The sequence below is a fragment of the Schistosoma mansoni genome, chromosome 2, assembly GCF_000237925.1.
Source record: "Schistosoma mansoni strain Puerto Rico chromosome 2, complete genome".
In the NCBI taxonomy this organism is placed as follows: domain Eukaryota; kingdom Metazoa; phylum Platyhelminthes; class Trematoda; order Strigeidida; family Schistosomatidae; genus Schistosoma; species Schistosoma mansoni.
Window position 1 is genome coordinate 10275962 of NC_031496.1, and position 27676 is coordinate 10303637.

Consider the following 27676-nt stretch of genomic DNA (forward strand, 5'->3'; position numbering starts at 1 on the left):
ATAGAGCGAATTTGAGCAGAGAGGCTGGTGAGCACAAGCAAGCGAATGCAGAGGCGGATTCAGAGTCAAACAGAATCGAATCGAGGTGAAGCGAAGCAAGGCAAAGGCAATCAATAAAATTCAAGCATATATATAGGGGAGAGAATGACTCATCGAGCGATATTTAAGCTATCAACATTTAAGCTAGAGAGACATGTGTATAGGCTGAACATGTGATGAAGCATACACATTTATATAGATATGATAGTGATCATTGTAGTACACAGAAATATGCGAATTGCTACTGTTCTAATAACATTGTTTGTTAAATAAGTCAATTAAAGGGCTTGTCAAAATTAACCGTAAACAAGATTAATTGTAGGGGTGTTGCTATGATCATACTGTGAAACTAACTAATCTGTCAGTTTTCCGCCTGTCATTATAGAGTTCACCTTGAATACATAAGTATAATCAAAGTTTTAAACTATCCATAGATTAAGAGTCGATTACCCATCAACTAAAAATTGGATGGATTTCAACATCATTTTTGTTTGAAACCATCAGACTACTTATCACTTGTCAATTTTGATACATAAGCTGTAAGTCAAGTGAGTTTAGTTAGGAGTTAGTTTCCGTAACCGAATGCCATTACTTAAAGAATTAGCTTTCCATTTTAACCCATATGACGTCGCTAAGACTGAGACCAAGAAACTTCAAGTTCCGCAGAGAGTTGTTAAAAAATTTCCAGCTAGATTCAGTAATACTCAAAATAATTTTAGTAACGAATAATTCAACTGAAGATCTAGATACAATCCTACTTGCATCAAGCTATGATGCATAATAATATCAAAAAACTTATTATTCACTCATTTGTTTATAACATACTGTTCCTTTAACATTCTCTGTCTGGAAATACTTTAACAGTTCGTTTACTGATGGCTGGCCAATTCGAAATTGATCAATTAGCATCACGTTTCGAAAGTTCAACTGGCCTTTTAACAGATTCTTGTTATACCAACTTGTAACAGGACCTACACCGGTATAACGTTCTTAATTATGACTCATTTATCTCATCACTTTCGAATCGAATGAAGAGTCGAATAAATTAACGATATTTAAGCATATATTACTTACTATGTCTGTTACTTCTCGTCAAAGAACATAAGCCGCCCACCAGTACTCTCCATCCAACTCTAACCTGAACAATACTTTCCGGTTGTTTCCAGTTGCTATTCGTCCTTTTCATGTCTGCTCCCCGTTCCCTACGTAATGTATTCCTAGGCCTTCACCTTTTCTATTCCTATTCAGCATCCCAAGCTACAGCTTGCCTCATGATGCAGTGTAATGATTTTCGAAATGTATGTCCTATCCACCTCCAGTATTTTTTCCTAATTTCCTCTTCACCTGGAATCTAGTTTGTTCTCTCCCAAAGTAGGTTCCTGCTGATGGTATCCGGTCAACGGGTATTGAGTATCATGGGTAGACAACTATTTATAAATAATTGTACCATTTCGATGATGGTTGAAGTTCTCGAAGTTTCAGCTCCGTACAGTAGAACTGTATTGATGTCCGCATTGAAAATTCCAACTTTGATATTGGTTGACAATTGTTTCATATGTTCTTCAACTGTAGGAATATTGCCCTTTCTTAGCAACCCGTGCCTTTACATATTCATCAAACCGTGCTTGTTATTCGATGAAGCTGTTCATGTATGCGGAAGTTTGCACCTCTTCCAGAGCTTCTACATCAAGCGTGATTGAGTTGATGTTCTCTTCGTGTTTATATATATATATATATATATATATATATATATATATATATATATATATATATATAATTTTAGAATAATGTTTGTGTGTGAATTTACAAAGAAAAACATCACAATCTATCCATTTGGAATTCATTGATTTAAAGAGATAACATTTTTAGATATGTTATCAAAATACATTAATGCTACGACCTTGGCAATATGACCTTTGTGGTTAGAGTTCCTTTACATTTTCAAATGAATGAACATAAACTATTTACTTAGTATTGTTTATTTGGATCTTCCCATTGATGTTTTTAGGACTGCAACTGGTCAGTCTCTAATTGGCATATGTGCATACTGTGCGTATTGCCTCGATATAGCCTAAATTCACAAGCATGGTAAGCAAAGATGGACAGTGGCTAGCAGTGGAATCCAGGACTCGCGTTTCGTCCTATTTGGGACTCACCAGCTGGATGTACCTGCCTCTCAGAATTGATGTTCACTCTGGGACTCGAACCCAGTACCTTTCGCTTCAAACGCCATCGCGTTATCCACTCGGCCACTGAGTCCTGATAGCCACACGCTTGTGCATAAATATGTTAAAGCAATTATGACTGATTTTAATGCACTAAGAAATTTTAATCCCTTAGAAAATTGTACATGTATAAACTTTATAGTCATAGGATAGTTTTAAGTTGTTGTAATTCAATCCAGTTGATAACATATTTTCATTCAAAATGGTTTGAGTTTAGGAAATCATGATGAAAAATGAATGTTCACGGCTGACAGCCGTGAGTTGCCTATTTCTTCCACTCCATTCCATATATTTTTCAATTCATCTCTTTTCTGTGACCCATACTGTGGTGTGGGTTGCTTATATCCACATGAGTAGTATATGACGATGGTCAGGTATAGAATGTATTTCGGTAGAAGATCGGTAAGGAAAGAACGAAAACGAAATTGTATGACACAATAATAATCGGAGACTACGGACTGACATTTGCAGAAGGCATGGTCAAGATTGAGACAATCGATTAATAGTTTGCAAATTAACTGTTTACAGTATGGTTGTCAGATTTCAGTGAGATAGTCTGTAATTTTCGTGTCAAATACATTCGATTGTCCCCACCCATGTTCTGTTTACTACGATATTACTGAATGTCTGAAATACACGTTTCTCAAATATTTTCCTAATCGATTTTTCATGTCTATACTGTTAGTAACAGGATTCACCGACGAAATATGTATGAAACCATATAAGATGTATTTTACTAGTATGATTGTAGTGAGCGAGGACTAATGTGGGGAAAAATGATTTCATGTCCGACGCAAAGTCACACAGTGGCTTTGTAAAATTTGAAAAGTATACGTTAAGTACATAATTTGCATTGTCTTTCACATACTCCACTATTCCTCTAATTCTGTTGTTATTCCGATTGTTCTCTGATTTATTTCCCGTTTTCTTCATTTCAATCTTCTGCTGGCAGGGATTCGACTTCCGATTGCCGCCACACACAACTTACATCTGTCAGCATAAGTAGCACACACCACACAATTTCTTTCATATTATCATTATCGTCCCACCAGTTTAAAGACAACAACAGGCACTAAACATTACACTACTTCAAAGTACTTTGTCTCATGTAAATGATTCTAAATTGTCGATATAAATTTTGTATTAACTACTTAATTCATTTCATAGTGAAAAACTGCATTTAAAAACTCAAGGCACATATTTATTAATTTTTAAGTGTTCTTCTTTGTCCCACTCTGCCACCATCCACAGTATGAAGCATGCATTGTCTACAAGACTCCGTTAGAGTATTTTTTGAAATAGTGATTGCTTGTGTTGGAAATATCAAATGACGATTGGTAATACTAGGTACATATTTTTTATGGAAAGTATGAAAATCGGTACCTGAAACCGTAAACATCTATCTATTGAGGTAAGTATGATAGGTTTTCCTCATATGGAGCAATCTCTTACTGAAATACGGTGTAGTCAGAGAATGGATTGCTATTGATCTACGAAGTTCATTATATTATATACTATCTAATTCACATAATATCGGGTATTAAAGGGTAGCAAAAATGTAAGTTTCACATAAATCAGATTTGCTGTATTCATGAGAAGGTTGAGATACTGCCTGGGAACGCAAACCAAAGGTGATTTTCTTAGTAAACCACCCTCTATCCTTTGACGTTGAAGTCTAATCTACAAGGCAGTAGATCAACGTCAAAAGATGCTATCCTATTGTACCCAGTGACCAAACATAACATCGTACGCCATTCGTTCTGTCATATTCACCATTGGTTAGGAGTTATGGTTTTCCCACTGCCGTGTATGGATCTTTTATATCCACCATCTCGTTTTAAACACTGGACATTCGCCTTTCGTCCTTTCATTTCGTAAATACACTTGCAGAGAGAAGGCAGCAAGAAGAGTTTCCCAGGAAATGGCTAGAAACACCTGATCGTACGGGAATATTTCAAGAAAATGGAACTCCCCCACCCTCGTTTATATCAGTATATTTAGAGGAAGGTGTACATTGGCTTCAAATATAACGAAAATATACTACTATAGACATGCACTCATGTAACACAAAGTTTACCGTAATGGTACAGACTCAGTTTTTATTCCCCATTTAGATCTTGAAGATCATATTGTTACACATCCCTACTAGGTATTCCTGCTTCTTTCTTTGTCTTTTCTCTTTGATTTTTCTACTATTTTTTTACCATTAATATTGAAAATTATTTGTTTTCCCTCATGTTGATAATGTATTCTGTTTGCTCATTTAAAGTTTAGCAGTTTGGATTACTATAAACATTTGTCATTTTTTGCTTCATTTTTGCTTAGCTCATTACTTACTTGATTATACTAAAATGTAAACTATTTTTGAAGATGTAGAAGTCAGCTTTGTATATCGAGTTACCATAATACACTGTTGATAGAGTGACAAAAATGTCTTAGGAAAACCTACAAATTTTACTCATAACATGAAGTAATACCTTTAATTCTTACTATTTACGGGTTCAAAGTGGAAAAATTTAAATCCCTAATATCAGGTTAGAAACAGGATCATGATATAAAAAAAGAATATGCTGAAACAATTGGATAGGAACAAACAAATAAGATAGGATAACTGTGATGGATAATGTATTGTAATTTTTTGTAAAATAAGGCTTTATGATATCAGTTTGCTGGCATATATACAGGCCAACTGTTATACAATAACAATCTATTGATCACAGTATTTCTATAACCCGCTGAATATATTTTATATGGTGTCGACTAGTAGATACTGGCCAGGATTGGCAAAGCAAGGACAGCATTTCTGGAATCGAAGAACATATGGAACTCAAAACAACTATCAACTAACTTCAAAGTGAGAATCTTTAATACGAACGTCGACTCAGTCATACTGTATGGAGCTGAAACGTGGAGAACTACTACATCCATCGTCAAGAAGGTACAAGTATTTATACACAATTGTCTACGCAAAATACTCAACATTCACTGGTCGGATACTATCAGCAACAGCGTTTTATGGGAGAGGACAAACCAGCTTCCAGATGAAGAGGAAATTAGGAAAAGACGTTGGAAGTGGATAGGACATACATTAAGGAAATCACCAAACTGCATCACGAAACAATCCCTAACTTGGAATCCGGAAGGGAAGTGGAAAAGAGGAAGGCCAAAGAACACATTACGCCGCGAAATAGAAGCAGATATGAAAAGGATGAATGTTAACTGGAAAGGATTGCCCAGGACAGAGTTGGATGGAAAATGCTGGTGAGCGGTAACAGGAGTAAGTAAGTAACTAGTAGATACTAGGTTTCATCCTACTTCTGTATGTAACTCGTTGATTACCAATGCCAATGTTAAAATGTAATCCATTAAACGATTACATCACGACAGCCACTAACTTGTTAAATTGTCGTGATATTCACGGATAACTGTAGGGACTTTTAATTTTCCGTTACTATTTTACAAACCGAATGTCTCGAAATTTTCGGTATTATTTTGTTGACTTTGACTTGAAATATTTTATCTACCCTAGGTTATTTCTACTCATTCTTGATTATTAAAGTAACCCATTATGTCATTGAATAAAAATAAAGAGAATTCAATGGAGAAAATTCTCTTTTCGACAAAATCATTTACTTAAACTGTACATTTGTATTGATAGTTGTATGGTAAATATGTCTATAGAAGGATAAAGAAGATTGCATCATAAAATGATTCAAGACTTTACTGATCAAATGAGGTTACATAATAATCGGGGGGTTAAAGAAGAATAGAAAGATGAAAATAATTTACGGGTCAAAACTATAAAAGATAATTGTCCGCTTGATAGATATGAAAAAAAAAACGAAAAACATAAAGGTCATAATAATTGAGTAATAATCATGAAAAATTGTTGAAGGATAATAATAACTGATTGTGGTTTAAACTTATTTTTTTCCAGACTGGCCATGAAACAATCAGCCAAGAGGAGACCCAATGGTGAACCCATTGCAACTCCATCTCTTTGTCTATAAAAATCATTATTAAATCTGAATTACATATTTAGAGTACATTGTAGGGGTAACTCTCTTAGATAATGTTTTGAGATACAAACATCAAGGTTGTTATTTTCAGTATAGTCACATAAAAAACATATAGTTTCTGTGGGTGGAACATTAGTGAAGAGTGAGGTGTCATCCAATAAGATCATTTTTCTACTTTTTATATTGATATTTCTAATGAAGTTAACAAAGTCAAATGAGTCAAGAGAGTCGTATCTATTGATGTGATTTCTGACGGATTGTAAAATATCAGCTAACCATTTAGCAATCAAATGATACGAAGAGTTATTCATAACAAGTATAAAACGTAGCGGGATATTCTTCTTATGAAATTTTGAGAGTCCGTATAATCTCGGTATAACAGAACCCGATGGTCTAAGATGTTCATAGAGATCACAATTGATAATAAACTCATCTTTTATCTTCCTTAAGATTTTAATTAACATCTGTTCCGTTTTCTCAGTTACATCTTTTTGAATAACTTCTTTAGAGAATTTGACAGGATCAAATAATATCAAGGATAGTTGTTGTGTTCCGATAACAATAGTGAATGGTAACCTTGGCGTTCATTTATGGACCAGTATTATGCATATATTTTTTTATCGTATAATTGCTAAATAACTAAACTATTCATACTCATGTTCCCCTTATTATAAGCTTTGTTTTGACCTATAGAATGTTATTGTACGATTTACCATTCTTGAGTTATCCCCAGTCTATTATTTACTGCCACAGCCACATTTGGCCAAATCTTGTACAAATGTTATTTCCTATTTTATTGGTATGATAAGATCAGTCTGTTTGGTATATAAACTTAGTATGTTTGAAATACAACGATTCATACCGCAGAGGCTGTTATTGGTGTTCTGGACTTAACTGGCTGGGTTAGGCAGAAAGCAGGACCGATACGTACTCTAGACTGTTCGTATCGCTATTCCGATCGATAATTCTCTGCTCTCTGATTGGCGGTCTTATCACGCCATACATTAATTGGGCATCCATTCGGCCACAAGTTATAACAATAGTCTAGTAATATAGTAAACAGTTTCATCGAAAAAAAAAGAATTCCTTCGCTGGGTTCTTCATTTTTGATTGTCTCAAAGAGTATTTCATTTAGAGATTTAAAACAATCTTAGTTTAAATAGGAAGAATGTATTTGTAACTTCGGTGCCCAAATACTATGAAACTATTCGATCTAATTTAGACGAAAGTTCCTATAAATCGTAGTTTATAATTTCAAAAAAAAAGAAGGCAGACTTCTTTGTTTGACATGAAATATGATTGAGAATAATGTCATCATCAGATAACCTATTCTATACACTAATTATCTAGTTGGATTATTTATCAAAAGAAGTTCCTATTTAGAATAAGGTAACACTAAATGTACAGACTAATGAAAATAATTGAGTAAATTTATCAGGTAGTCAAAACTAGAGAATTAGAATTTAAGAGGAAACAAACTTGAATCATAATATGAATAACAAAAGAAAATTAACGGAAACTAATTTCTATTACCTAAAGGCATAGATTGAAATAGTATAAGGATAAGCTAATCAGAACTGTGAACGCAATTCTCTAGGTCTATGCGGTAAATTTTAAATATCACACACAACGAGGAGTATAAATGTCTTTGTGTAGTGTCCAGAATGACTACTTTTGTCAACACTAAGGAAAAAAGAATATTGAACTCTCAGTTTTTTTTTTAATTTAACCGACAAATATATACGAACTATAAATCCTAACCTTTAAAATCAAGCTATGGAATAAACCTTAACCATATTTCCTTCAAAATTTTCAAATACATATTACTCTGGCGAAAAACCGATTACAACTATATAGAATCGAAGACCAAATTGATATTGAATAATTGATCCTAATGAATCTATCATAAACCTAATTTGGTTGTTCTAGGTATCTACTGATTACGTATTATATATTCCCATTGAAGTCACTATGATCATAAATCGACATAAGCTGAATAGTCGCCAAAATATCACCATCTAACAGAGATTCAGAAATGATAAATTACCTTAAAATGGAATTAAAACAATAACCATGCATATATACCTAAAAAAATCTGCCATATAGTTTAATCATATATTTATTTTCATCTCGATCATTATAATCTACAATTCATTTATTCTTGAACCCTTCTAGGGTTACTACGATTCCAAGTCGGCTAAAAGAGTAAGGTTGTTCATTGTATTAGCAACCCCATCCCATGGAAGGAAACTTTGCTAAAAAAAACGCTAAACACAAAAACCATTCAAACCATCTAAACTCTTGTCTCCGAGTTGAAAGTTCTTCATTTAGAACAGTAATGACACTTAATAGTGAAAGCTGAGATTCTTCAGGATTCATAAAGCCGATACCCGTTCTAACAACCAGAACAACAATTAACATAAGTACATGAAATGTTCACACAATGTGGGACAATGGGAGGATCATTCAAGTAGCTTCAGAAATGAGAAAATACAAACAGGCGGTGCTCGGAATAAGTAAAATCCATTGGACGCAAGCTGGACGGAAAGGGGTTGTTGTACTGTGATTATGAGGCAGAAAACGTCTCTCACACACAGGGAGTTTCAATGATGCTCTCCAAAAGAGCACGAAAAGCGCTTATAGGATGTGAATCTCATGGATCGAGCATCCCTCAAAGCAAAAAAGGAAAGGATTACAATGAATATTATCCAGTGCCATGCACTCACTGATGATGGTGGTGAAGATAAAGATCAGCGTATGAATTTAGAAAAAAAGAAAAAGGCCATATGCCAATTGTTGTGGTCTTATGTCCGGCTTTTTATCACGTAAATTATCCACCAATCGAAATACGACGATTCTAATCTTAACACTGTCAAATCAATGACGTTCGACCAGTATGAGTAGTCTAGCGTCCTAATTGATCCCTTGTCCGCCTAGCCCTTCCAATCGAGTCCAGAACACCAATTACAGCCTCTGCTATGTGAATTATTTATTTCAAGCATACTCGGTTTATATACCAGCCAAACAGACAGATCGCATCACACCATAAATTAGAAAATAATATTTGTACAATATCAAGTCAAAATGTGGCTGTGAACAAGGGAGACAGTAATCAATAAACTGAATATAATTTAGATACAGTAAACCGTATAATAATCCATAGGTCAAAACGAAGCTTTATAATAAGATGAATATAGAAATACACAATCTAATCACTCAATAGTTATACATTAAGAATATAGGATAATCATCCATTAATAGGTCGCGGAAGCTACCCGTACTTATGTCTTTGCTAGGATATGACAATCAGTTCAATGGGAAGCTGCAGTTCATTGTAGAGAAATGTTCAGGAAAGGACATAATCGCCCAGTCAAAACTAAACGCCAAAGTCCAAATAGAAGACATCAAGTATAAAGATATCATGAGATGACATGAACTGGGAGAAAAGAACGAGAATGGAGAGAGATTGCAAATTTGTGTACCTTTAACAAACACATACATAAAACCACATGGATATCACCAGACCACACTACAGACAATCAGATCGATCACACTTGCATCAGTAACAAATTCCGAAGGTCCATGGAAGACATAAGTACTAGAGAGGTGGTATATTTTCAGATCACCACCAGATACTGACAAACTCAATAAATTCAAGGTAGATCTCAGCAACAAGTTTCAAGTATTATAAGATCTACTCAAAGAGAAAAGCATTATGGATAAAAACTGGAAGTATACAAAAGAAGCGATAACCTCATGTCAGACCTTTGGTCACAACGAGCACAAGTATAAAGAGTGGATCTCTACTGATAAACTGAGCACGATCAATGAAGGGAAAAACAAGGAGAAAGTAATCAACAATAGTCAAGGCATAGACCGAATACACAAAAGCAAGTAAGAGAGTGGAGAGGAGCATTAGAAATGGCAAGTAGAGATACGTCGAAGACCTAGAAACGAGAGCGGGAAAAGCTACAAGAGGAGAAAATACGAGACAAACACATGATACGACGAGGAAACAAGCAGAGAAACATAGTAAGCCAGAGTGATCATTTGAAAACGAAGAAGGTAGGCCAAACACTGAAATTCAAGAACTGTGGAACAGGTGGGTAGAGCACTTATGAGAACTCGTGAATGAACCGGTCCCAATCAACCGACGAGACATCGAAGCAGCACACACAGCTCTCCACATAGATGTCACTCCATCAAAGATCTAAAGAATCAGGATGGCCATCAAACAAATCAAGATTGGGAAAGCAACAACACCAGACAGCATGTTAGCTGAAGTACTGGAGCCAAGTAGAGAGGTAACTGCAGCGATTCGGATCATTGCTCAGTAATCAATTGAATGGAACTCATTATACATCAGCTTCTTTGACAGTAAGAAAGCAAGTAACAAGTGTGAATAGGGGGACCCTATAGATTCTCCTTCAGCACTATGGTCCAACTGAGATCGTCAAAATCATACGGAATACATAAGATGGACTGCTCTGCAAAGTCCTCCATGAAGGGCAACTCAGATGTAATCCAGTTGAAGACCGGTTTCAAGCAGGGCTGCTTACCCTCGTCCTTCTCCATTCTTCCAGTGACTGACTGAATTATGTAGACCACTACATCTCCGGGAAGGAATAGAAAGGATACCTTGGATGCAGTTAATTCAATGCACGACATGACGTCGAGTTTATAATTTATATGAAACTTTTTGGTAAGATTTGACAAATTATCTAAATATCACACTGTCAATTAGTGTTTTGTAAAGCAAACGAGTCCACGTACAAAAATTGGACGGGAGTTACCGGCGTTTAAAATTACTCGATAATATTCTGAAAGTATAAAGTTATCGTAAGTCATGATACTAGTTAAGTCTCTTTAAGTATGAGTTGTATCTAGGTAGACTAGTAAGTGATATATTTGTCAGAAACTATACTTGTTTGATCCAAATGTATAAGTGGATCCTATTATGAATACATTCCGTTCCATACACAGCAACAAATGCAGATGAAGACAGACAGTATAACAACAGCTTGTGTAGTTTTAGGCCTCAACATTCATAGAGGAAACAGCAAGATCCTCAAATGCAACACAGAGAGCACCAGTCAAATCACACTTGGTGGAGAAGCATTGGAAGTGGAAACTTCCACTTACCTGTACAGTATCATTGGTGAACAAGGAGGATCTGGTGCAGATGTGAAGACACGGATTGGCAAAACAATGGCAGTATTCTTACAGTTGAAGAACATATGAAACTCAATACAAATGTCAGACATCATAGTCAGAATTTTCAACAGTAGCGTTTAAACAGTTTCATTGTACGGAGTTGAGACTTCGGGCACTGTCACAACTACCGTCATAAAGGTACGGGAATCCGCAAACAGCTGCCTACGAAAGGTACTTAATGTCCGTTAACCGGCTAACATTAGCAACAACCTACTATGACAGGGAAAAAACTTCCAGTTGACGAGGAAACTGGGGAGAGACGTTACAGGTGGATGCGAAGCATATTACGGAAATCATCAAACTGCATCACTAGGTAAGCCGTAACGTGGAATCCTGAAGGCAAAAGAAGAGGAAGATCAGGGAACACATCGAGCAGGGAACTGGAGGCAGAAATCAAAACTGAGTAGCGACTGGGAAGAGGATCCCAAGACAGTTGCTTGGAGACTGCTGATCGGTAACCTATGCTCCATGAGGTCGCTAGATTAGTGTTACTAAACTTAATGCCAAGTAGCAGTCGTCCCTAAGAGATTTCTTTACTGACAACTCTTATCAAAATCTAAAAATATTGCTGTGCAACAGAACTAAACATATTTAAATGAGGGGATACTGGGAGTCAAGATCGAGAAAATAATAAACGATGGAGGCATCTACAGCGAATTCGTCATATGTTGAAAATATGTAGAAATACAAGTGAAATAAAACATGAAATCGATTTAATTAAAGTTTCCCTAAAGCTCACTCCTATACCGACGACCAAGGTAGCAAGAGTAGTTGTACAAACTTCTTTGGAATGCAAAAGTTAGGTTTGTGAATATGAATTCCGATAGATTCAGAAATATGTAGATAAACTCGTAAACCATGTGCTAAATTAGATGGGATATGATGGATAACTTTTAGAGCTTTACTCAAACCAACTTGTTTTTTGTTTACCGATTGAGAGAGTTGAACTCGTAGTCACTCTCACCTGTCCTCTGCCCAACAAAAATGGATGGTGTTCCGCTATGCGATGATGGACTTCCACATTTCCAAAATGGACTGTCTAGAGAAACAGTCATCTAACAACTTACTGACGCCGTATAGGAGATACTTTCAATAGCAGTCCCTTGATTCTTACATTACTAAAACACAACGTTCATCAAAGTATTTGTGAATTTTCCTCAAGCACTATGTAATGGAGCAACCTTAATTGAATTTTTCGAATAATTACTTTGATCATTATAAACCTTTCTTCCAATTACTTAGTTATTTAATATCGTTTTATAAACACTGTGAAGTAATATAATCACTGTTAGACCACTATTGGTTTTTTTTGTTGAGGCTATATATGTACATAAAAAACCAACGGATTTTTTCGCTCTACTCGTCGTCTAAATGGTAATTTCCACCAGATTAAAAAGATAAATCAGGTTCTGCAGTTTATTCTAACAAGACTCAATAGAATTACTAACATAACGGCAAAACAAAGGCTTTTCCGTTTACCAAGGTATGTTATTATAATATGATAATACGACCGGGAAACGAGATTATGTAACGACTACATTGGACATTCGATCAACATACTCTATATAGTCATATCATACCAGGCACATATTCTGAAATACACAGTGAGCTTGAAGCGGTGACTAATTTTTGTATATAACATTAAGCCATACAGTAGTTTACACAGAAATGTTTATTTTCTTTGCTCAGTGACCAGTCACAGCTCAACATCTCGCGCCACGTTAACTAGCATGCACAATCACTAGAAGTGGCAGACTACAGAACAACCCAAAGTCAAATAGCGTTTTGCCCCTAGAAGAATGTTGATCGTCAGGTAAACAGACAATGTACGACACAACTAATAGTTGTCTGAAACAAATTTACAGAAGTGTGTGAGTAAATGGAGTCTGTAGCAGAGCATATTCAAAATTCCAGTGAAATAATGGTGCAGAACCTTCAAATGAATGGAACCAGGTCCCTCTTTCACAGTCAAGGAATACGGTCAAAGTGGGATATATATGTCCACGTTTGTAACCCAACAAAAACTTGGTCGACGAACCAAATAATGTCTCATTTCCTCTGATTTGACGTTTCTGAACCCAGGTTGGATCCTGATTATGAAAGTTAGGATCTTAAAAACTGAACTACTGACATCAATCTATCTCTAATAAACTATTAGTTAATTAGCATTTTTGACAACCGTTTCTTCTTAAATGACGTTTACCAATAGTTCTAAAGGACAGATACCTAATTAAAGGATTTAGCGAAATTACACCCAAAATACATAATTTATATAATGGTAATGACGATAAGGCAATCGATAATCAGAATATCAAGCTACACTGAATAGATCCAGTGTATTTATTAAACAAACCATTTGCTTTGAAACTGATTTCCATAAAACATTGTACTGAATGCCGTGTACTACATACAGGAAAGCGAATCACATCCAAATTATATGATGATAAATCCTAAGCGATGGAATATTGACAACCCACACTATATTAATTCGTACACTTACTGTAGTCTACCTTACACGACAAACAAATCAACACGAAATAAATAATGAACGCACTAAATAAAAACCATAATACAAATCAAGTATAGTAGGATAACCCATCATTTAGTTCATGATTTGTACATAAATCTGAGGTAATGCCATAAGTTCAGATACGGTTGAAAGCAAAGATATTTACTAAAAATGGATAATCAGCCAGTATGATAATACTTTGTTTTTATTAGTTGGTGAATCCAGAAACTATAACAGAAACAATATACAGAATATGGTTTAAGATTACGACTGGTTGAAACAAGAAGTGAATATCACCAAGAAGAAAAAAGCAACGAATATTCAGTAATATGCGCTAAAAATAAGATCATTTAAAAATCACCTTTAGACAAGTTTCCAGTTATCCAATCTGATTTACACAGTGTGAGTGTGTATGGAGGACATGACAGCCGAATTGAATAAAGGTAGAATAAAATGAGATGTTCGGATAGTCAAAGCGGAGGTAAGGGTAAGCACTTAAAACTGAGTGGTCTACTGAAAATGTTCGTTGAATTCTAACTGGAAAATTCATTCAGCTAACAATTGGGGCACACATGTTTTGTCCTCTAGGTCCCATGGAATCCGAACGATGATTCGGTTGATTTCTTTGCTGATTAGGGTTTTTGGAGTTAACATGGTTGGCTGAAGACTTAGAAACACCTGTATGATTACTCCCACTGTTGCGAACACTTTCACCACCACCTCGTTGAATGGGGGGAATTTGACGAGGATCTAAAGTTGAAAGCGAAATACGGATTTTTATGAATATGAAAATAATGATAAACGACGATTCGATGAATAATAATCAATCATTTTAAGCTTTAGATTGTACCTGATAAAATAGTGGACTGATAGAAGTTAGATTTGTTCACTACTGGTTCCCGGCTCAGTGGTCTAGAGTTTAAGCATTTGAACTAGAGACTGGATGGTCAGGGTTTGATTCCTGGTCGCGGAATCGTCTATGAGCACTGCTGAGGGGTGCCGTACTAGAACAAAACGGCTACCCAGTGCTACCATGTTTACACTGATTGCCTAACTTATATGGGTTTGTAATATCAATAAAATTGTCCTACTTTAAGAAATATAGGACTGAAGTGTGATAGTTTGGACCACAACTTTTTTCGAGAACTCAGAATGACAGCGAAGAAACGCAATGACGAGAGACATTGACCTAAGATGTTTACCAAACTGATTGTTTGTTTAACCATCAGACAAATGTGGCTTTTCGAAATTTTTGTCACATCGATGAATCCGTCTTATGTGATTCACGCAACTGGAAAGTTAGTCTCTAACAACAAAATATATGGTACATATGTACATCCGTTCACACTGTTACATCTCACATTAGCACAACAGAAAAAAATCGACGAGATGAAAAGAATAATACAATGGTACTAAAAAACTAAGCAATTCATGATGTAATTTATTTTTGTATTAGTACTGCCGTCATTCATTTCTGCTTATAATTCATACTGTAGTTGTTTTAATGACCTCAGAAAGAATATCATGGGATACAAAAACTACTGTCTATGATTTCATGGACTGTTATTTCCATCTACTTATTATATCAATGGAAAGTAAACAGGAGATAGGTTTTTTGGTACTGTATGAACTGTGATACGCAGACAACCATCCTACCTCTAACAAATGGCGTTATCGAACTACTTTTGCCACGATATAACAAAGTCTCCATGAGATAAGCTTTTCGCCTGACTTTTAACAAATGAAAACAGAAATTTCACCCTTACCTTCCTTGATATCTAAAAGCATTGTTTTAAATAATTAAAAATGATTTTGTAGATATATCAATCACAATATTATTATTATTGATTCTAATTTGTTTTTGTTCGTGGTTGTAGAATAAAACTACCTATGGATATGTGATTGCTGATAGTAACTGTGTCGATCCTTTTAAGATAACGTACTGTTCCAGGTACAGCTTGTCATAGTTAATGCGTTAGTAACGTAATAATATGGCTGAGTCATTCCATATTTCTTCAGTGATGAAAACCCCACATTCTGGTAAGGATTTTCACTAACTGATTCAATGATTGTATACTGCTACATTTCCTCACATTGAAGAACTTGCCAATAGAGAGAACTAAAATAATATCTTATCGACAAAGGTGGTTGGGTTATGACGTCAAATATGTTAAGACACCATCCATTTTGTTTATTAGTGGAAAGCGTAACTGTACTTAGCGCAGTCTGTAATTATAACCAGACGGAATATTCTTTCCAAATGAACACGTGACAACACTAGGAAACATTTTATATAAGTTTACCGAACAACTCAAGAGAAGAAAGGTTTAGTAAATTATCGATCAGTATACTCCAATAAAACTCTTCTTAAGGTAGTCTTTTAAACATACCTGGTCTTGTGTGATTGACTTGAGATCTCGGTTTGGGCTGACGCCCGCCAGGATGTGGACGTGAATTTGCAATGTTGTTATAAGTAGTTTCTTGTTTCTTCGGTTCCTCCTTATTTGAGCAACTATTTGAATGTACAGCATAGTTAGATTCACTGCATTTCGAACTTTGATTGTCACCGTTTGATATACGATGACCGTTTTCAGAATGTGTGAGATGATTTGAAGACTCATCATTGCTACAATTACAATTATAAAGAAAGTACGTTTCCTTTATTCAAAATGAGGTAAAAACATTGCTAAATAGGAATTAACATGATTGCATCCTATGTAGGACTCTATTCAAAAACTTACTTTTTCTAGGCAGAGAAAACTGAGCAAGTTTATTAATGTCGTTTGACAGGAGATTAGATGAATGGGTTTTTTTCTGATAACGATCTGAAACATAGTGATATTAATAAACTTTAAGTAATATGGCTTGAAATCGGTTCTAAGGGATAAATCTATTCATTTATTATGGTTCTTCCGTTGAGAACATGGTGGTATGGAGTGTTTGTCACTCCTTGACTTCGTTTCCTGAGTCTTCAAAATCCATGTGCATTGAGTTTTTATTTTGTATTTATGTAAGGATAATTATTATTTAGTCGCTGCTTTCTTCTCTCTATGTTTATGTGAAGTATAAAAATCTGATTCAATGCATATTTATCCTAAATTCGAATTTGTTCGCTACTGTATGTCTACATTGAAAAAGTTTATACTAGACACCAAAAATATTTTTTGACATGAAGTGTTTCACACCATATGGATTAATAAAATTCTAGTGTAATATCTTTGATCTTAGGATTTCCGAATATAGTACATCTCCTAATCCAAAGTACCTACTGTCTTTATTTTTGTCTATAGTTAGAAAGAATGCTTATTTGGAAATCATATCCAATAACGATATTTTGTCTGTGACTGAACAGGTTATCATCAATCTAAGATAAAATTTCAAGAGACCCACTGTAAAAGGTCAAAAAGTTATCGAGTGAGCCCCGGCGGAGACAGTCGGTTTTAATGCAGTAGTTCCCTCTCGTTCTGTGAATGTGGTGTGACAAGTTAGGCTGATGAAAATTTGTATCATCATAAAATTGTTTGTAAATGGACGACCGACAATAATCTATAAGGTAGTGGAGTGACGTCAGGAGATGAGGTCCCTTAGCAATCAGTGACCAAGAATAGTTTCTATCAGGATTCTGGAGCTCATGAACATTAACTTGGAATCAGGGTTTTCCAACTTCCTTAGGTGGGTCTTTCGTACCCACTGATCCGGTTTAAGAGCCGGACATTTGCTTGTTATCCTTCCAACTTTTTAAACAACATCCATCACGAGAAGGCAGAGAGCAGAATTTCCTTGGCAGCGGCTATATACGCGTGGCCATATCAGAGCATTTTGAGAGCGACGGCGGACTCTCCCCACCCTTGGTCATACATGGGTATTTAGGGGCGATTCCGCTGTTCACTGTAGTTGTAGAACAGAAATGCGGTTTTTTGTTACCCTATTTAGTGGCTTAAGAAAAAAACAGATTGCAATTAGACACCTGTAACAAGTGAATATTTAGTTAGTAGAGATAATAGTAAACAATTAAAAGATATTACTAAAAATGCCGACAACGGCACTGGTAGAATACCACGTTTAATATAATCAAAATAAGCTGACAAATGCTGGTTCGAAACAAGTAGCGCAACAATCGAAATCCTTGAATATTAACAGTCAGGATAATACAGTTTCTATAAAATATGCATTGAGTCTAAGATCACAAAGATCGAAATAAGTTGACATACACACTAGATGAAAAGCTCAGTATTTCATTCAAAATCTAACGAGAATTTATTAATTTTACATTTTGTGAAAATCAATTACCTAGAAATATCTTCAAGTGGAATGGTCGCATTCTTGGGTTTTAGTATAGACGGTGGATTCTCAACACCACGAAGCCGATCTAACTCCTGTAAGCTTGCGACTTGAAATTCCAAAAATAACTGTGTATCACGTATGGCTTGTTGAGTCCCCGTTAACTGAAATGAAACATGCTCACGATCGTCTTCAGGTGATTTAGAAATTTTGATTCCAACAAGTCCTACTCGATCTACGATATGTTGGACGTGTCGACGACCTGACCCCAAGATAGGACCTACATATGATTTAGGTATCTGGAAGATGTCTTGAGAGAAGTCCAATAACTTCTTCGCGTTTTTAACAGCGTCTTGTGTCTGGAATCGATAGGTACAGTATTTTATTAGGATTTTGTTAAAAACTATGAAAATATAAAATGGGAGGACAACTAATGTTAATAATGTAATTCGATAATCACGTGTAGATTTACTTGGCTTTGAACCAAACGTTTTGGTGTTAACGATATTAGCTAGTTGTCGAAACCGAAGTAGATTAAACGGGTTTTGTCTGCAGTTTGGTGGTAAGTTCCAACACATTAGCATCTAAGTCATTACCCTATGCACTAACAATAACCTTCTAAGCAGCCATATAAATAGATCAGTCAATAGGAATCCGGTTACTTAGCTCCTCAATTAGATTGTATTTTAGACATTAGTAATATAAACCACCAATCTGACGTCAATTATTTTGGTCAAGCATACTGAGCTTGATGGTCCAGTGGCAAAGCTGTCACATCAACTTCTAATTGAACAACTGTTTGTTGCTGAGGCACAAGATATGGTTCGTGTTACTAGGTAGAGATAATCAAATACAATTCAGAACTGTATACAGGGATTATCTCTATTAACTAAATATTTATTACAAGTATCTAAGTAGTGTTTTTCTCTTCAGCTACATTTCTATTCTGCAGCTTAAGTGAACAGCAGAATGAAGTAAACAATAAAAAGTCCCATCCTTGAATTGCATTCGTCTAATTTGAGTATTCAAAATCAAATTCCATGTCACCATATTTAACTGAAGTGGAAATCGGGTAAACCATATCCATAATCCGGAATTCCCAGACCGATCAGATTTTTTTCGAACCCTAATAGCGTCTTTTGAATGGTTTCCCTAGATTAATGGTAAACAGCATTCAAAATATTAAAACTCATATATAACTTTCTTCATTAAAAACAGACTATAACAGGAATTAAATTAGTAAGGATGACTTTTGTTTACGAACTTACCAACCTACTTGTTGAAAAAGGCGGAAACAAGTGAAATTGAGAGTCCTAACTAAAACACTGAGGAAACCAAGCGTAAATTCAATAAGCAGTGCGTCTTAGTAACCCAGTATAAGATCGTATACCACACTGTGAGTTAAACTTATGACTGTTTGGACCGAAGCAAATGTACCATTACTCATTAGTAACAAACCAAGTTTAAAATTTTAATCCAGAAGATAATTTATTCTTTAAATAAATTTTACTCTAGCTCGATAAAAATACAAACATGAACACGGAAAGCTTTACATGTTTGTAATTTTATCGAGCTATAGTAAAATTTATATAAAAAACAATCTTATGCCCCTAAATGCCCTGATATGGCCGCAGTCAGCCACAACGTAGGACCAGGCACACATGCATCGGTCCAAGTTGCCATACTTCGTTAGCACAACTAGATGAACACCGGATTCATAGTAGTTAATTTAATTGTGGTAATATATAAAAGGATATAAGGATGTAGTACAGGAAGAAAGACAGATATGAAGCAAATTTAATCTCACAGTTTAAGGGAAGATAAAGAGTGTATACACCTGCGCCATGGTACACATGGGCTCCGGTAACCTGAAGGAAGCGATGGCGTATGAACCAATCGTTGGTCACGGGCTACCATGGGACTGCATCTCCTGACGTTGTCCCACTGCCTTGTGGATTAGACCTCAAGGTCGAAGACTTTGGTTGTGGCCCCCTAAGAACACCACCTGCTTCGGTCTGGGCAACTGGGCAGTATCACATCCCATACACATATCAAGTGACTTGCGTGGAGCATATTTGGTGCCCCTTTGTATTAATATTTGTGTGTTCAAACAAATAAGTTAATCTTATGGACCAAGGTTTTAGACTTGATTTGATACTAATGAGTAATGGTACATTTGCTTCGGTCTAAACAGTAATACGTTTAACACAGTATGGTATACGACCTAACACTGGGTTGACACTGTTTGTTTTTTTCACGTTATGTTGGGGTAGTGGAGCAGTTTCAGCCTATCGATATTCGTTTACAAAGCTATTTCGGATCAAGATTAAGACTCGGTTATTTCGTTAGTTAAATCTCATTACCACGAATAACGGGAACTAGCCAAAACAATAAGCAGTTTTGTGATTAACTAGAAGTGTGAGCACGACTTCAGGAATCCATGATATAAAACAAACGGAAAGCGTTGAGTACGTGAGTACTTGAATGTTCATGAAATTGTGACCTTTCTTTAGGATAGGTTAAATGTAAAGCATGAACGCACTTACCAGGCCTAGGAATTAACATTAACTGTTTGCTACGAGTGAATAAAAATAACTGGCAAAATGAGATCAAGTATCTGGTTTGTGATACGACCAGAGTCGATAAACTTGGCTGCTATTACCAAAAGATTTAACCAATGTTAACAGCTCTACACTTGTAGCCAACTGAACCTTTAAGCTAAAGCCATTGGCAAGCGCTGATTTTACCGCATTGAACAAGTTTATCGAATTCGAGACAAAATGAAAAAACCTACCTTTCCAGAAATCCTGATATTGCCGGTCTGGCGATCTAACTTTACTGAGAGTACACCTTCAATAGCACTAGCGCGTCTAATATTTGACCCTTGAGCACCAATTGCATAATGAATTAAATCCAGGGGTATGAGGAATTCTTCAACGAATGGTGATTGCTAAAGGAAACTATAAGAAAATAAGAAACGTACCTGATTAAGACGAGACGCCACCAACTTTTTAGATAGTTCTTCAGTTTGTTGCAAAATGGATACTTTTTGTCGCAGCATATCAACGAACGTGTTGTCGATGACCGATGCTCTGTTGATTGTGGAGACATCTGTAGAAATTACAAGCAAACGGGACTTCAAGTTGTACGTCTCACTATCCCCCTTAATAACTGGGGACACTGGTTTAAAAGTATCGGGTGCCAAGGTGATCAGGACAGGCAAACCACATCTTCGAGCAAAATGATGGTAATTGGCAGGCTCTTTGCAACTGAGAGAAAAACCAAAACAGTATTAATCACAGCTATAGAAAGACAAAGCAAGAAACAGAAACTTGACTTACTATGGAGCTAACTCGTCCGGTATATCTATGGCATGGATGTGAAAGGATGAGACGCTAAGATTGGGATGATGAACTCGTGGCCTCAATTGGTGCTTTTCAACAATATCCGTTTTCTCAAGTGATGACGGATGAGGGACACTAATGCGTTTGTTGGGAAGGACAATTACTTCATTTGGACCAGCATTCTCAGAGGAGAAGTCAGCCATTAACTCCACAATAACAAAACTCCCACCAATTTTCCTTACGACAGCAGGCCACCAGGCAGAAAGTTTAGAGGCGATTGCATCACTTGGTTGCTCATGATCTACAGATGGCTCGCCAGGAGAGGAGCTGATTAACACATCAACCTCTAGTCCTTGAACTGGTTCTAAGACCGTTCCTGGGTCTTTTGGAGGTAGACGCAACGAGGAAGGAGGGAGAGTGAATTCCACAAGGGCTTTCGAGTGGGAAGAATCTAATAGTGTCACATTAAGTTCTTCTAGAGATTTCAACCCATTAATGACACCCTAGAAGAAAATGAACAACATACAAAGAACGTACGGGGTAAAACTCTCCATATTTGCCCTCCACCTCTACCGGTATGCAGACCTCCAACTGAATCATCTCAGGAAATTAAAAACCCCTCGAAAAAGTACCGTGTTGATCAGACAACCAAACTACAATGTGTTTAGTAAAATAATGTAACTATCTCATCTTCACAATAAGTTCAGGAAATTAGTCCCATTGTTTACAATTATTTTTATATTCAAATTTTGAGTCTGTTAGCTGATGGTTTGAAAAACCGAAGTGAGTTTTCTTTCGGTATATTTCCATCTCATTCACTTTCTTTGATAAAAGTTGGACTTGATTGCCCTGAAAACATTTATTCGACCGTATGGCACAAAATTTGATTATTCAGTGAAGAAACTATCGGTGTATGAACTAATAGTCTAAATGTTATGCATTTAAATGACTGGGTATATTTTATGTTATGACGTGACTAATCTATAATAAGAGTTTGTTTTATGTCCATAGGCACTTTGTATGCCGTTTACACCATGATGATGCCACATATTTGTCCGTGGAAGCATGATTTCAATGAATCGGCTATCTCGGGATCACAATCGTCTTAGTTTCTCAAACTTTGCCATTATACCTCTATGACATACGATTTCTGTCCACACAAAATTCACGGATTTAAATAAAAATAGTGTTAAGTAAAGAATGGGGGATATTTTACTGTCCATGAGGTTTGTTGCAATCCGATCTTGACAATAAACTTGAAGATTTCGTTCGAATTATCCTGGACGAGTACAGAAAATTAATTGACTAGTCCGATATTCATCAGATATATCACTTTCTTGGTTAAGGGAACGTCATTAATAGTCAGGATCCCTCAAGTTTCCCTCACATTTCCACAACACCGGTAAAAAAAACTTGGAACAGTTGGCAGTTTTCCGGCAGAGACGGACGAACAGTCATTCGAATCTAATTTTGATACTTCTGATTTCCAGGTACACTGTCAGCTTGATGCCCTCGGTCAAGCATAGTGGTCATATCGCTGTACAACACTATTTCGGGCTCATTCCTTCCCTCACCAATAAAAAAGTCCCATGTCTCACTACATCTGCCCACGCTCAGATATACTGTTATTTCGAACCAAATTATCTTTCTTCTAGTTCCATCTTACGAACACGTCAAATAAGTTTTGAAAATTGGTGCTGACCTCATTGGTTTTACTGCAAAAACCCTAGCCGAAGGCGCTTGGTCAAGAATCCACACTAGATCACCACTTATAGGCCGTCCTACCTACCCCTTGCAACCATGGTGTATGTTACTTATGTTGACTTATAGACAGTATGTAACGCCAATCAGAAGTAGAATGTCTTGCAGCAGAAGATTGAAGTCGAGATGAAAAGAGAGGAGAAAACGGGAAGCAGTCAAAATAACAACAAGAATGACGGAACGATGAAGTTTGTAAGAGACAATTGATGGAACATGTGCAAATGAAATATGTAGTGTACGGTTTTTATATTCTACGAAAGTACCCCATAATTTTCCATCAAAACATAGATTGGCATTTCCCGCCTGATTTCTTTGTTCACTTCACAATAACTAATCAGTTTAAATCATATACTAACCCACAACTAGACTATCTTCAAATAAATAAGTCTTCGAATCCCTTCATTCCCGACTTCTGGTTTGATTCTGTTTTGGTTTCTCAAATTTGAAGATGCTGTTGAGGACAGCGTTGTCAAACGCCGAATGTTGTGGCATCTTTAATAATCCTCTCAATCTACTAAAAAATTCATATTATCACTCGTATATATAGTGTCTGAACTCACGATTAAAGCTATCCCATGTGAATATTTGTTGTTTAGCACATCACAGGACATTTTGCTCTGAATAAAGTTTAGGCGGTTCCTTCATTCCTAGTCAGCTTTTATCTATGGACTAAACGAACAGCAGCTGTAAATAATTATCTTAAATTCCAAGCCTAACTAACTTATGGCCATTCTGTTTGAAACTTCACATCATAACTGGTAGGCCGGAAGTTAGTTAAATGGATATTCACTCCCGCATAATATTATTTTATTCCTCATTTCTGTTCGTAAGTTTTCGAAACAAAAACGACATTCGCTATAAAAATCACATTCGGAACATATAAGACCGTCTCCTGACATATATTCTAACATTTAGAATATAGACGCTAACATGTTGAAAATAGACCAATAATTTTATATCACAGTAAAAGCATAGCGCTTCAAGCTTTTTCCACGCAAATAAAACTTCACTACTAAACGGGTTACCTCGTGTTACTCTTAGAAGGATACAAAAAGTGACGTCTAAATTTCAAAATTGACTATTATGAAACGTTTTCCCTTCGAGAAACGGAAGAATGGAAACTCGTAAGAGATGATGGATATCATCGAAAATATTGCTTTTATTTTCATAGATGACGGTAAAAACAAGGGAAGGAGCGGAATAACGCTGATGCATTGTGAATATAGCTTTCAATTCGAAAGTCCACAACTTGGATTTTAAGAATATCCGGAGGCTTGTTTTTTTTAATTTCGTTCTGTTTGCAAAAGATGCTCGGACAACTTCCAGGCCGCTCTGGGTCTAGTGCTAATATTACTCGGTTCTCTAAGTTTTCAGAAACTTCACATCAAGCATTTACAAGACAGCCGTCTTTTTCATGGACAAGTCACGAAATTCTCTGGCAAGTAATTGCATGCTTATGGCCTCCGTTTTAGAGTAGATCAAGATCAGTTACATGGAACTACCAATAATTAGACCGGGACTGATAAACTGATATGTCACCCTGATAGGTCCCTGAAGACTTCTTTTAAGATTATTCTGAACTACCCAAGAATTAGATGTAGCTTTGTTGGCCTACTCATGAGTGAAAACATTATTATCAATCTCCAGTTCAAATTGCATAGGAAGGGGTAATACTAAAGGATTAACTGAAGTCAAACTATTAATGTTCTACTTAGTGAGTGAACCATCGTCCTAGAATTTTACAAAAATCAAAGTTAGAGAACTGAAGCCTATCAAGAAACTGATGTGAATCATTTTCGTTACAGTCGTTAATATGTGTGTTCTATTGGATAACGTTAGTTATAATCTATCTTTGTTATTTTGAAGGGTTCTTCGATGATCTGGAATTCATGAGATTCACATCCAGCAATCAATTTTTGTACAGCTTTGAAGATTGTTAGCTCAATTCCTCCTGTGTGGAGGGTATTTTCTTATTCGTAATCATAATGCAACAAAATTACTAGATAGTAAATCAGTTGCGATAGCTTGAGACAGGCGAAAGATTGACAAAGTTGTGTAAACATATATATGACATGTCCACAGTGACAATGTAAACTAGAAAACTTTTCAGATGAACGACCACATGACAGAAAACGCCATATATGATAGGATAAACTTCCACAACATTAAAATACAGCGCCCAAACAACTTGGAATGTTTACTGCTAATGGGTATGAATGAAGTTTGTATCGATGTTAGTGAATTCAAAATAATAAAACGAAACGGGATTAATCCCAGTATGCCTAGAACTTCAACAAGATTCAATCAAGGAGTCAAGTTAGAAGTACGCAGTATGAGATTCTATTGTATTATTACGACTTGTTCCAACAACATAAAGTATTTTACTGTACAGGAAGTGTATGTGTTATTCCCCATATTTCTCAAATTATTATTCTTTTGTTTTCAGTGTAACAATCACTATCAACCACTACGAAATCGTGATTACTAAGCCAGAGGAGTTGGGTACGCCTGAAATCTCCTGGTTGTTAGTAGTATCGACGTCAGACAGCTGTTGAAAATCTCGGTATTACACTTCTCACCCTTGGAAACAACATAGTCATAACAATGTTATAATTTCCATTGTCAATCTATAGCTAACAGTGTAAACTCGGACATAAGTATTATTTTTAAAATCATAGGAAGCCTGATTCCCCTATTACTAAAAACAGTCGCTGATCATCAGTGTAGCTAATCCTAGTGAATGGTCAGGATTTACTGAAGTTGGACAGGAACAGTGGAACTTACTAGTTTACGTAGAATTCACATCTCGCAGTCAATGCCTAGCTTGAATTACCATTTGATGTTGTCCTTCACCATAACTAAGTTCGACAAGTTGCCTGACAATCGGCGATTTGTCGTCTAACGTGGAGATGTTTCAACCTGACGGATGATTTGTCTAGGGATCAGTGACGTTTCACTGGTCCTACACAGATTTCACTACTTACTCCGGACATCATCTCAAAAATGATCCTTGTCCGTATCCTTTTACCTGAAGAATGATATTTTTCTCCCAAGAGGAGTTTGTCTATGAAAAAGACTTGATAGGCTGGCTTTGTGTCATTAAATCTTTATCTGATAAAGTATAGAAAATTAGGAGGGCTATTATCAAGATGTATAATATGGCTCATAATCCTTGGAATTTCCACTGATACACTTCAGTACCAAACTAGATAAAAATGGACACCACCCTAACGTGTGACACAAAAAAGCACACGCAAAAGCTCTTGAATTTTTAATGCTTAGGTCTATGAAATATGGAATTCACTTCCAAAAGCGATAGTGATAGCATTCTATACTTGTTATTTCTGAGACGTGTTCAAATGGTTCAAGTGGTTGTGGACGGAACAGAAGAAGCTTTCACCTAACGGGCTTCCGTTTCTAGTAGTAATGGATCACCAATACTTATATAAACGTTAATAGGGGAAAAAAGGAATTGGGAAATCATAATTATATGTTATCCTTAGTATTTAACAATAGGTTAGGTTTCCTCTTGAAGGACTTCTGGGAAGTCGCTTGAACTAGCTCAGTCGGCAGCGAATTCCAGCATTTGACAACTCTTAAGGAGTGGAAGTTGTGTCTACAGTCCTTTCTGCTATGTTGGGTCTCCAGTTTCTGGGTGTTAACTCTTAGGTTATTGTTGTGACTAAGCTTAAGAAGATGTTTAAGGGGATGACCAGAAGTATTGAGGATACTGTAAGTCATAAGAAGGTCAACTCTAAGACGCCTGTATTCTAACGGATAAAGGTTAAGTGATTGGAGGCGCTCTTCATAAGGTTTGAGTTTGAGTCCTCGAACTGATTTCGTGGCTTGCCGTTAGATGCGCTCCAGAGTGTCCTTATCCTTATGGAGAGAGGGAGGAAATACTATGTTTCCATACTCTGAATGAGGACGAATAAAACTGTTGAAGATTATGTGAAAAGTTCTTCCGTAAAACTGGCCAAAAATGTGCTTCAATGTGTTACCAGTGCAAGGTTTGCTCGAAAGGCGTTTTTGTCACAGTTAGCGTACGACTTCAAGTCGTAGGGTACCAACACTCCAAAATCTTTTTCGACTTGGGATACTTCTAGGGAAGAGTTTCCTAAGTTGTAACTGTAGTCTGCAACATGTCGTTGATGATTTACTTTACACTTTGACGTGTTGAAGGTAAGTCCACAGTCGTCTGCCCGACTTAGAAGTCAACTCAGATCCTCCTGATGTGCTAGTATATCCTCTTGATTTCGTATCTCTCTCCAAAGTTTCACGTCA

The 27676-nt window shown here is 36.2% G+C and overlaps 1 protein-coding gene and 1 non-coding gene across 2 annotated transcripts; both read right to left on the reverse strand.

Moving 5' to 3' along the window:
• Nucleotides 1-2227: 2227 nt before the first annotated feature.
• Smp_tRNA_01177_Gln_TTG.1.1 lies at nt 2228-2294 on the reverse strand. The gene has a single exon. It is a non-coding gene (tRNA).
• An 11761-nt stretch (nt 2295-14055) lies between these two features.
• Smp_099630 (fragile X related 1, frx1) lies at nt 14056-22231 on the reverse strand (the record flags this gene model as incomplete). The annotated part of the gene is made up of 7 exons (XM_018795636.1): nt 14056-14756; nt 16397-16632; nt 18297-18646; nt 21082-21237; nt 21271-21556; nt 21629-22134; nt 22169-22231. The coding sequence occupies 7 exons, from the start codon at nt 22229-22231 to the stop codon at nt 14557-14559; spliced, it is 1797 nt and encodes a 598-aa protein (XP_018649929.1). The 3' UTR covers nt 14056-14556.
• Nucleotides 22232-27676: the final 5445 nt, after the last annotated feature.